At 45.0% G+C, this 12,299-nt stretch overlaps 1 protein-coding gene across 1 annotated transcript; it reads right to left on the bottom strand.

Moving 5' to 3' along the window:
* Positions 1-2,699: 2,699 nt before the first annotated feature.
* On the bottom strand, positions 2,700-8,209 carry SRSF5 (serine and arginine rich splicing factor 5). The gene is made up of 8 exons (XM_075844697.1): positions 8,112-8,209; positions 6,827-6,979; positions 5,140-5,210; positions 4,897-5,052; positions 4,734-4,800; positions 3,672-3,745; positions 3,460-3,570; positions 2,700-3,342 (listed from the first exon to the last, which is right to left on the bottom strand). Exons 2-8 carry the CDS (start codon positions 6,950-6,952, stop codon positions 3,069-3,071), a joined length of 879 nt encoding a protein of 292 aa, XP_075700812.1. The 5' UTR covers positions 6,953-6,979; positions 8,112-8,209; the 3' UTR covers positions 2,700-3,068.
* Positions 8,210-12,299: the final 4,090 nt, after the last annotated feature.

Here is a 12,299-nt window from a genome sequence, read left to right as displayed (position 1 = left end):
GTGATACATCAGCGACAAAACTTCCTCACACTGCAGTCAGTGTATCTTTATCCCATCTCCTCTGCATTCTCGTAATCGATTTCTCAATGTCAGTCCTTATGCTCATGTGAATGTAGCCCATCAGATTCACGCGTGTGAAAAACACGTGTTAATCTGGTCTGTGTGCGTTGCATTATGCATCAGTATCCATTGCAAGTGGCATACGTTATTCAAGCTTTCGCAATGCATTTTTTTATTTATGCACAAATCACGCACCCATTGACTTCAATGGGCACATAACACACCAATATAGGACATGCAGCGAGTTTCGCGCAAGGAACTCTTGCTGCGTTAAAAACTCCTTCATGTGTGCATGGCCCCATTGAAATCAATGGGTCCGTGTGCTGCGCGTGCTTTCCATGCGCAGCAGACATTCACGCTCATCTGAATGAGCACTTACGAGCAGGAGACAGTGCTCAGCATTGAAATAAACTGGACTTCTGCAGACACAACTCAGATAGTAGACAGTGAGTCAGTGGAAGTTTAAAGGAACAGTGTTACCACAAAAAAAATTTAATGTTAAAGATGTTAGTGCTTTATTAAAAACGTTTGGATTAATTTGTGTGTTACTTTCTTATTTTTACACTTTTTCTTCCCTATGGGGGCTGCCATTTTTTTTTCCATTTCTGTATGTCGATTAACGACACATACAGACATGGAATACGGCAGCTCCAGTCCCATAGGGACTGCGAACGGGGCCCGTTCCATCCACTTCAATGTACGCCATCTGTGTGGGAACGGCGCATGCGCCGCTCCCACAGTCCAATCTGAAATGCGCGCCGTCCGGCGCCATTTTCCTGTGGACCGGAAGTCGCGGCCGGACAGTAAGATTACTACTTCCGGTCGCGGCTTCCGGACTTGTGCACTTGGACCAGCGGCAGCAGACGGAGCGGACAGGCCGGAGGGAGCCGCGGCGGCTGGAGCAGGTAAGGGAGGGGTGTGTGTGTGTGTTTACTACTGTATGTAAGCCTACTACACTGTGTGTTAGCTCAAAAAATGGCGACAGTGTAGGTTAGACCGTTCAATCCCCTCATTTATCCTGGCACTAGCCAGGATAAAGGAGGGGTGGATGCTGAGAGCTCACTAGAGAGAGGGCTTTTTACCCAATTTTGCAGCATAAAGCAATGTGGTTGCTTTACCACATGCAATGCTGCAATTTTGGGAATGGCTCCATCTAGTGACCAGCAATGGGAAATATTATAAATTAGAATCCAATTGATAATATTTCCTGACTCATGAAAAAAAAATTAGAACAATGTTTAATCACCTACACACTAAAAGTTTAACTAAAAAAAAAAAAAAACATGTTTTGCTGGCAACACATTCCCTTTAACTCTGCAGCTAATCATTGTATGGACTCACCTAACATTGCAGGTGCCTTTTATACCTGCCAAGTCAGCCAATGCAGCGTGTGCTGATCGAGACATCTTTGCTCCAGTCACAGAGCTATGGATGGGGACGAATGGTATGACTCTCATAACTCATCCACCTGCATCACATCTCAGTTTATACAGGGAGATGGCTGCCGAGAACTAAATTTTACTTTAAACCATACGACCAGCAGATGATCGAGTGTTTGCTCATTAGTCCGCTGATAAGCTGCCCTTTTTACACCGGGCAACGAGAGTTATATGAATGCTCTTCTGCATGATAACCACCCAGTGCAAGACCCCCTTCAGGGCCGAAATCTTTAGCAGCACTATATGCATGGAGACACAAACAATGAGGGGGGGGGGGGGGGGGTGTCCTCAGAGCTGCCAGGAGGGATTTGATTGGTGAGGATGCAATCCTGTAATCCACAGGAAGTCAACCATTAGAAACTGACCAGTCTACACAGAGCATGGTCTATTTTGGTGGTCAAGTTTAGATCACACGACATAGCTACCCATAATGAACAGGTAGCGCTTTTGATAGACCAATTTAAACATGGCAGCCTGTACCAATGATGTGACTGGTTGTCTCAGCCTAAATCATAGCTCTGCCCTTATGGAGATTAGCAAGCATTGAGAAAGGGGAGGGATGTAAGCAGCACCCCTCTGTATTCACTTACATATTATCATCACTACTGGACAGTCTATGCATCATATAAATAGTTGTGACTGGTCACAATTTTGACTTTTCATAGCGTACACAAGTCAGCTGCCTCAAACTAAGGGCTTATTCAGACAACTGTGTAATACGTCCGTGATTTTCACACGCGTCACACAGCCCTATGTTAGTCTATGGGGCCGTTCAGACTGTCAGCGATTTTCACACGTGTCCGCTGCGTAAAACTCACAACATGTCCTATCTTTGACCATTTTCCGCGCATCACGCACCCATTCAAGTCAAAACTATGAATGAAACCAGAAAAGCACCATGTGCTTTGGTTTACAAACAGTCATAGTGACGGCGGCTGTGCAAAAATCACGCAGCCACGCATGCTGACACACAGCTGTTATGGACCTTTTTTGCGCGCAAAACGCACACGCTCGTGTGAATCCAGCCTAAAACACATTTCTATGCAGCCTGAAATCAGAACAAACTTAAATCCATTTCATCCAGTCCTTCTAAGGTTGTGTTCAGATGTTGAGGTGCAGTCCTTGCTGTGTGGCAGTTTATGTACAAACTCCTTAGAACTTGATTTGCGAGCCATGATGCTTTTCATTGACACAAGGAAAGTCTTTAATAAAGTTTATTTCGACAGCATATTTCACAAATGAAACGTTTTAAAGGAAGCTGGTTGATGGGGGGGGGGGGGGGTAGGCAGGGCAGCTATATACAGCAATAAGCATGAGCCTTTCATGTCATGCCTAAATATATAGGAAAAAGATACATTTACACAAACTGTACAGTTTAGACAAGCAGGTCATGTTTATCAAAAAACAGGTTGAGAATCTACTGTGCAGTGGTCCACATTAGTAAAAAGTCAGCATTTCTATTGTCCTGCTTTTTCTCATTCAATACTTACCAAGAATTAGCAAGTATATACAATTCACAAAAATCATGGGGAGGGAATATATATATATAAAAAAAAAATAATTAAGTGTTCAGTTTCTGCTATCAACAGACCGAGATCTCGACCGAGACCTCTGACGATCAGCAGACGCTGGGGATTTAGATGGGCTTCTAGATGCGGCCATGGCTTTTTGGGATTTGTCTTGAACAGGAGATCTACTCACAGATCTGGATTTGCTACGGTTACTGCGGGGAGTGCGGCTACGGCTACGAGAGCGGCTGTAGGACTTCCTGCTCCTGGAGCGGGAACGGCTGCGAGATCGGGATGAACTTCTGCTGCGGGAACGGGACCTGCTTCTTGACCTGCTGATAAAGCAATTCAGGGTAAACCACTGACCGTGTAACCAGAACAATTTGTGCCTACATTTACTGTCAAGTTAAACTCCTTTTCTAACCATTATATAATAAAGATGGTCCACAAACCTGTGCCTTTTGTTTCCTTCAATCAGCTTTATTTTCCTTCCATTGATCTCTTTGCCAGACAGCTTCTCAATAGCATTTTTTAGGTCACTGTATGATGCAAACTCAACCACCCTGGAGAAAAGAATAGTTATTAACTAAATAGTCCACCACGCACCCCTGGCAATTCATATAAGCAGCCTCCACTCGAGGGCAGACAAAAAAAGCAAACTTACCCTTCATTTAGTTTTGGTCTATGTGCATCAGCAAATGTTACTTCACCAGCTTGTCTCATGAAGTCTTTCAAATCCTAATACAAGATTGATATTCATTAGCACAAGTACAGTAGACAATGAAACAAAAAAACACTGAAAAAGAATTTACAGTGTTAGACCAGAAGTAGACATTGTACTTTTACCACTCTTGGAGATTTAGAATAGCAAAAAAACTACAATAGGGCACAAAATAAGGGAAGTCTTCCAAAGTAAGAAAACTTGCTTTAAGTGGAAAAGTTGTTAAATTATAATATAAGGCAAACATTAATATTTAATAAAAGCCATTTATTTGGTGCCCATGATGTCATTAAAAATATAAGTTACTTTACCTTTAATAACATATCCCTAGGCTAGTCAACCAGCAAACTGCATAAAGCGACTGGAGGAACCGTCACGAGACAAGCCCGACTGGCTCTTCACACCCACTTGAGGGCTAACCAATTGATGGAAGCTTTTATATCGTACGACCCTCCCTATAAGAAGACTATGGACGATGGCCATCATTTTCTATTCTTGTGGTGTTACCATGGACTTTATTGCGACCAGGATTCCAACGACCACCTAATTGCGTATCTTTCAACTCTGCGACCACGACCTCCTATTCGGAATCTTTACAGGAAGAACATCTCTCAACTTAAGGACCAGATCACGTTAACTCTCAGGGGGTCGCGGCAACCTGGCACTTTTAAGGAAGTGCTCCGGTATGTCTAGACCAGCAACGGATCTAGGTGGCCAACAGGCACTGTAGGAGCTCACTGGCAAATTCAACCCGGCCCAACCAATAGTGACCAACACAGAGCGATAACCAACAGACGCTCCTCGTCACAAGGCCAACGAGACACAGATAGGCTGGCAAATAAAGGGTTTAATATTTGGTTAAAATTAGGTTTAACAAAAAGCAAACAAAAACACCCATATCCCAATTATAAAAAACAATTAAATGTTCAAGTGCCATAATGTGTACCCAAGAAAAGTACACTGGCAAACAATCTTATGTACCCCATATAAAATAAGTCAACAAACCTGCCAGCTGACGCGAGACGACAAGTTTTCTACAATTAGTCGATTTTCAGTTCTTATTGGTGGAGCACTGAAATGAGAAGCCATGTCTTACTATGTACACACATCTGTATGCAAGTGCATATTTGCTGGTTACCGTTTTGGACTACTAGTGAAAGCAACTTACCTTCTATCATTACGTGGACGCCGACTACTGAAGCGATCAGAGTATCGCCCCCTCCCCATTCCTCCTCCTCTGCCGCCACCACCACCACCTCCTCCACCGCCGCCACCCCCACCACCACCACCCCTGGAACGCAGACGGGCATGCTCAATAGTAACCCTGTTAAAGGATAAAGCAAAAGAACGTTTAGTACAATAATACCAGAGTTTAATCTTTTTTTAAACACAAAAATAAATAAAAGCATACCTCTCACTACACAGTTCCTTCCCATCAAGCTCATAGACGGCGTCATCTGCATCTCTGGGATCTTCAAACTCCTGCAATAAAGGGTATCGTTTAAGGCATATAATTAACAGGGTTATCACACAAATCATTTTCATACCAAAAGTCTAGAAATGAATGTAAATTTTGGCATACTAGCATATAAACACTTTTTTCATTTTTTTCCCTTTACGTGTCACCTCTGGTGCTGCTGCTAATCTGGGCTGCTGGGGTAGGGGCTTTGAGCAGAATCAACCTCCTTCCCACTGTGGCAGCGGACAATACTGGCCATTCTTACTTTAGCTGAGAAGGCTCCTACAGGGATACTGCCAACAACTGCTGAGGATCGGTTATCAAGCAGGGCAGAAAGCCATTTCTATTGGGGGCAATGAAGTGAACAGGATCTGTGCAGCATGACTAGGCATGTGGCCACCAAACCAATGAAAGGCAGTTTTTCTAAAAGTCTTTTTAGATTTAGATAAAATATTTTTTTTTAATGATCTATACAAGGATTATGACTTAATGGTGGGGACAGCCCTTATAGGTTCTAGAGATCCTATGTAAAAGATTTATCCATGATTTTAAAGTTGAAGGCCTACCCTTAGGCCATCAAATTAGATCCATGCTCACACTACTTCTGCAGCCTCTATTACGTGGGTTGCATTAGTATGCGCACACACCGTTGCATTCATAGCAGCTCCGCAAGGTATTGCAGCAGTGTCCCATTTACTTAAGTGGGACAACGCTGCAGTACCTTGCACAGCCGGTACAAATGTAAGGGTTTTCCAGGAGAAAACAGCCCCGTCATTTCAGCCGTAACGGCATGTGCAGGCGCTTGAACGCCGCGTCCATTACGGACGTAACTGGAGCTGGTTTTCCATGGAAAACGGCACCATTTACGTCTGAAGTGACATGACACTTCTTTGGTGCGGGCGTCCATTTACGCGCCGTCTTTTGACAGCGACACGTAAATATACACCTCGTGTGAACAGACAAACGTCAGCCCATTGCTTTCAATGGGCAGATGTTTGTCAACGCTTTCAAGCTGTAATTTCGGACGTAATTCGGGGGGTTAAAACGCCCGAATTACGTCCGTAAATAGGCCGTGTGAACATACCCCAACAGAGTGTGCAAATAAAAACGAAAATAAAACCCAAGTAAGGCTCTGTTCACATCTGCGTTGGGTTCCCGTTCTGACGTTTCCGTTAGGACGGAACCCTGAACAGATACCAGAGGTTTTGGTTTCCATCACCATTGGAATGGCATCGTGAGTAATTAACATGAAATAGACTATGCTATTGCTTCTGGCAAAACGGCTGATCCGGTGCACAACCGAGACAAACGGAAATCATGGGCACCGGATCAGTCACCATTGAAATCAATAGTGATTGAAGCCGAAACCTCTGGTTTCCGTTCGTGTCTGTTCAGGATTCCGTTCTGACGGAAACGTCAGAACGGGAACCCAACGCAGGTGTGAACAGAGCCTAAACAATGAATAGGCTGCAGCACTTACACGAGTATCACAGCTGTTCGGTGGGCCTGCTTAGTCAGATCCTCACCAATCTGATGTCAATGGCCTATCCTAAGAACACTTAAAGGGGTTATGGGAATTTTACAATTTAAGACCAAGAATAGCTTAAATTAAAAGTAAAAATTAATTATTTTTAATTACCACAAAGCCAAAGCCTCGTTTCAGGTCAATGTCTCTGATCCTCCCATATCCTTTGAAGAATCTTTCAACATCTTTCTCTCTGGCCGCTGGGTTCAGTCGCCCAATGAAGACTCTGCATCCACTCATGTTGATGGTAGATTACAAAAAAAAAACCTGGAGAACAGAAGTTTGATTATTAGCATTGTAGACCCCTGCATGTCTCCTTTTCAGCCACTAGATGGCAGTTGAGTAGCTTCAGAGCGGTGTGGAAACCACTCCCCAGCATCCATTTGTGCAAAATAAGCCAAGGCCCCATCCCATGCGTGACCATAGCGTTCATCCAAAATTACAGATTAGATTGCAGACCATTCCTTTTTATTGGCTACCTTTCCGATTATTTACAGATGTGTCCAGGTCTTAGAAATGATCCACAAAGTATAGAATATATCCTATTGGCCGCAACTGCAACTTGGACTCGGTCTATGGGCACTTCCACAATTGCAGATGGCTTCGGGTGTGCGGCCATGTTTGTGAAAAGTAAAACACGATGCCTAAATCTAAATACATTCTATAATTTCTCGGGTCCTATTTAACCAATTGTGATACTTAAATTCATAGAATGAATTTCCTGCACAGCAGGGGGGGGGGGCGCTGTATAAAAAAAAAAATAATAGCACTCCACATGGAAAACCAAAGCTTCCCAACTCATCACAGCCAAGGCTTCAGGTAGGAACCAGCGGTGGCCTCAGATATACAAGAACGCCCTCGTACGTCAAGAAATCCTATTCACATTGAATACAACATGATTCAATAGAATAAGCACTTAAACAATTGCTTGGCAGGAATAAGTGAAGGAATCTCCACAACGCTGAAGAAAAAAAAACGCTACAGAATAATAATAAATCTCAGGAGTCCATAGACGGACACAATACCGCAACTCACAACCATAGAGGACGCCTGTTAACCTTCACTACTAGCCGTCGAGCTTCACAAAAGCTGCAAGCTTTCCAAGATGGCGCCGACAGCCTGGCCAGGAGGCGGGGCCTCCCTACACATGGTTAACTAGCGCTAAATTCACCTTCTAGAAAGCAAGTAGAACAATTATATTACAACCAATAACCCTATGAAGGAAAACAAAGTTAAATGCCTGCGTCCTGCCTACTAGCAAAAACACACGGAGAAAAAAAAAAAAAAATTACTAACACGAAGCCCGTAACAAGAAAATAAAGCCCTAGAGACCAACAGCGTAAACAGAAACCCAACGCTTAATACAAAAGCACGTAAACCGCCGGCTCAATATACTAACCTAGACCTTCAACAGCACGCTCCCCGAATGACGCACCTCCAAATCTGCAGTGGAATAAAATGGAATGTGTGGGGGAGTGGTTATAAAAAGAGGCGTGGTTATAAAAAAGAGGCGTGGTTTACATCACGTGAACACACTTCTACGTGCAGTCCAATACACGGGCGAAAAAGAGCATAACGAAAACCCCCGCCCTGTCCGTTCTACTCTTCACAAAATGGTGGCGTCTGGGGGCGTGGTATACGAATGGAGCGAGCTGATTGGTTTAGAGCATGGGTGATGATTCTAACTACTGCAGTGGTTTATGTTTCGTAAAATGGAGGTCGTGAAAATCCTATGTCATACTGTATATTTCATTAAATCGATTAACGAATGGCCAAACTCACTCATATTTTATAACGTTCTGTATTAACATAAATCCTGTACAACGTATAAAACACACAATGAACAGTTCGGGCTGTCGGTTTGCAGGACGCTGCATGTTACGCTGGATTTACACGAGCGTGTGCGTTTTGCGCGCCCATAAAACGCAGCATTTTGCGCGGTTTGCAGATGCGTGTGTCATGCGTATATGCTGCGTTTCAGCGTTTTTAATGTGCAAACGGCATGCGTTTTTCCTGTGCTTTAAAAAAACGGAGGGAGGCGTTATGGAGAGCGCAGCCTACAAAAAGGCACCCCTGCCACACACCTGCTTGCTGTGTGCACACGTTATGACCCTTTTTTCACCTTGCTGAAAAATTGAGTTTGTTCACACACTTGACTGGCTTTTTGTCTTATAATCCACATTTATGCCGTCTACGGCGCTGGCCCGTGTGCTGCTAGCGTGGCTGATTTCTCGGAGATTTGGCGACCGGCATCCCATGCTACAGGAAGAACCGCGTAGAAGAGGGAGGATTTGGGTTCATCCTCTTGTGGCCCAACGCACCTCCAAAGGCCACTTTCATACCCTCTATGATGACCTCCGGCGTCACCCAGAGAAATTTCGATGCTTTTGCCGCATGTCTGTGGCCACATTTGATATGCTGCTTGCGCAGATTCGTACAGGAATCACCTACCAGGACACAAACATGCGGCGCTGCATTTCCCCAGAGGAGCGACTCCTTGTGAGGCCGGATTCACACGAGCGTGTGCGTTTTGCGTGCGCAAAAAACACGGCGTTTTGCGCGCACAAAAGGCACTTAACAGCTCCGTGTGTCATCACCATATGATGCGCGGCTGCGTGATTTTCGCGCAGCCGCCATCATTATGACACTGTATGTTTGTAAACAGAAAAGCATGTGGTGCTTTTCTGTTTTCAATCATACTTTTTACTGCTGTTGCGCAAATCACGCGCGTCCCACGGAAGTGCTTCTGTGTGCTGCGCATGATTTTCACGCACCCATTGACTTCAATGCGTCAGTGATGCGCGAAAAACGCAGAAATATAGGACCTGTCATGAGTTTTACGCAGCGGACTCACGCTGCGTGAAACTCACGGACTGTCTGCATGGCCCCATTGACTAACATAGGTCAGTGAAAGGCGCGTGAAAATCACGGACGTATATCACGTTCGTCTGAATAAGCCCTGACCTTGAGGTATGTGTGTTTTACAATTTGTGCTTACAGGATGCTTTGTGGGTTTCTTGTCCTACATAACACGTGTTCTTTGTTGTTTGTGCTTTTGCCGTCATGTAGACTTCTTGCCACAAGCAATAGTTACCATTCTTTACATTTTGACCACCATTTCCCGCATTGTGACATCCACCTGTGTCGTGCTGTGGCAGAGATTAAAGGGCACGGTGATGCCTCAGCCCACGCCACAACACTGGCTTAGTATTTCAGAAGACTTTTTTCTTTCCACCCAATTTCCGCATTTTATTGGTGCACTAGACGGGAAGCACATTCTTGTGAAGAAACCCCCCCCCCCCCACACTCTGGCTCCAGATACTACAACTACAAGCAGTATTTTTCTATCGTCTTGTTGGCCTTGGCGGACAGTTTGTTTTACCATAGTAGACATGGGGTCGTATGGAAGCTCGGCTGATGCCCACATATTTCGCTCTTCCAGAATGGGACAACGGCTTATGACTAATCAACTTGCTGTGCCTGAACCAACCATCCTCCCTGGCTCCAGCAACCCACCAATCCCATATGTAAGTAATGCGTTCATTTGCAAGAAGGGGCTTGGATGAGCGTAGGCGAATCTTCAATTACCACCTATGCAGAGCGCGAAGATGTGTCGAATGTGGCTTTGGCATCATGTCAAACAAGTGGAGGGTCTTTATGACAACAATGCAAATGTCGCCGCAGAATGTGACACGTGTCATCCAAGCGTGTGAAGTTCTGCATAACTTTAGCCGCATACATGATGCCAGTTTTGATGCAGAATATATCCAAACAAATGCAACCACCACCAACATTGTACCGCCAATTCCACTAGGGAGGGCACAAACATCTAGACTCCGATACGCAAAAGATTTGCCGAATATTTTGACAGCCCTGCTGGAGCTGTACCATGGCAGCACGATGCCATTTAAAGGGTGGTATAGTTATTAGTATTGTCTACAAAGGTCCTTAGTGACACGTGTTTTTTCTTTTAGGTTCGGAGATTGTAGTGTTAGGGACTCGCAATACATGAGGACCCTTGACGTGGGTTGCAAGTTTATATCTGTTTTGGTTTGGACTTACCATTTATCAGGCAAACAGGTAATTGGATCAGAATTACATTGGCTATACCAATGTTTTCTCACACAATCACAACTGTCCTTTGTGCATCAAATATGAAAGCACTTCACGGCCACATTTAAATCACTTTTGAATAAAGCCAAACCCCAACAGATGAACTAATACCTCAATGATGGCGTGCTACAATGTTTGGCCCTGGTAAACCGTGTGGAAATGTACAATAACAGCCCGATTGGCAAACATTGTGTAAAAGAGGAGTACAAAAGAATGCCCACACTCAATTGCAAATATAAAACCTGAGTTTATGTTCTGGCCACACAAATCCCCAAGTATGAACATATGTAAACAAGAATGGCAAATTTGCACCAACATGATGCTACAACAATAATAAGCAAACACTGAAGTTTAAAAAAGAAAAACACAACTTCCTTCAACACGCACTCCTACCAGTCCTGGTACTCATGAGGCGGGGATGTGTACGCGGACATTTCAGCACCACTATGCTGGCCACGGGCCTGCAGAGGATGTTCCTCAACAGCATAGTGGTGCTGATGCTGCGCCTGGTAGCCGTGACTTTGGAAAGGAGGCGGATATGTTTCGGCTGCTCTGCTGTAGGCCGGAAAATGTCGCTCACGGGCAGCCACAGGACCAGGCGAAAAGCGTGCAGGCAATTGCCTATACGGATGTTGCCGTGCGCTGGGGGTGGCCGGTTGGGATGGCCCAGGTACATTGTACCCCACAGAAGGGTCCGGTAATCCACGCCAATGCACTATTGCGTGGAAGCGCTGGCGTGGATTATTGGGAGGTGTGGCACTGTCGATCAGGGAGATAATTGCGGCCCGGAGGCGCGCCTGCCTATGGTCCAGTACCTTGCGAAGTAAGGGGGACAAGCTGCGGCAAAATAAGTCGTAGCAGTCCTCATCTGCGGCGCGCTGCAAGTATTCCAGGACCCTGCTGTCCACTTGGGCACCTGCGGAAGGCATGTGTCTGCGTCTGGCTGCTGCAGGATGTTGTCGAGGTTCGTCCGTTGTCACATGTGCTGGCTCGGACGCTAGTGGCGCAGATTCCTGAGGTGTCAGCTCCGGGGTTAGGGGCAGCAGGGGAGTGGCGTTAACTGGCGCTTGGGACACCTCATGGGCAGGTACCTCTTCTGAATCGTCTAGATTGTCGCTGGTTCTAGAATATAAATGTATAATGATTAGAAACTTTTCAACAAGGAACAAACAGGCTCTTTTGAGTACATGATATGTGAACACAGACATTTGTTCAAGCGACAGTAGGATTACTGACGCTCGCATCTCCATGAGATGCTGGGTGTACAGGTACCTCCTTTTTTTTTGAAGCACCATCTCCACTTCGGCCTCTGACGCCATACTCCCTGCGGAAATGATCACTGTTGCTCCTCCACTGGGTCTTCACATCATCTACTGTACAATGAACCCAAAAAAATATGGTGATTCATTATGTTACAGCACACACAGCTACACTTCAAACAATTTTAATTTCCTTACACAGAAATATACATTAC

This window comes from Rhinoderma darwinii, chromosome 12 (genome assembly GCF_050947455.1).
Source record: "Rhinoderma darwinii isolate aRhiDar2 chromosome 12, aRhiDar2.hap1, whole genome shotgun sequence".
NCBI classification, from domain to species: domain Eukaryota; kingdom Metazoa; phylum Chordata; class Amphibia; order Anura; family Rhinodermatidae; genus Rhinoderma; species Rhinoderma darwinii.
The sequence above is the reverse complement of the archived record's forward strand: the minus strand, read 5'-3'. Positions and strand labels throughout refer to the sequence as shown.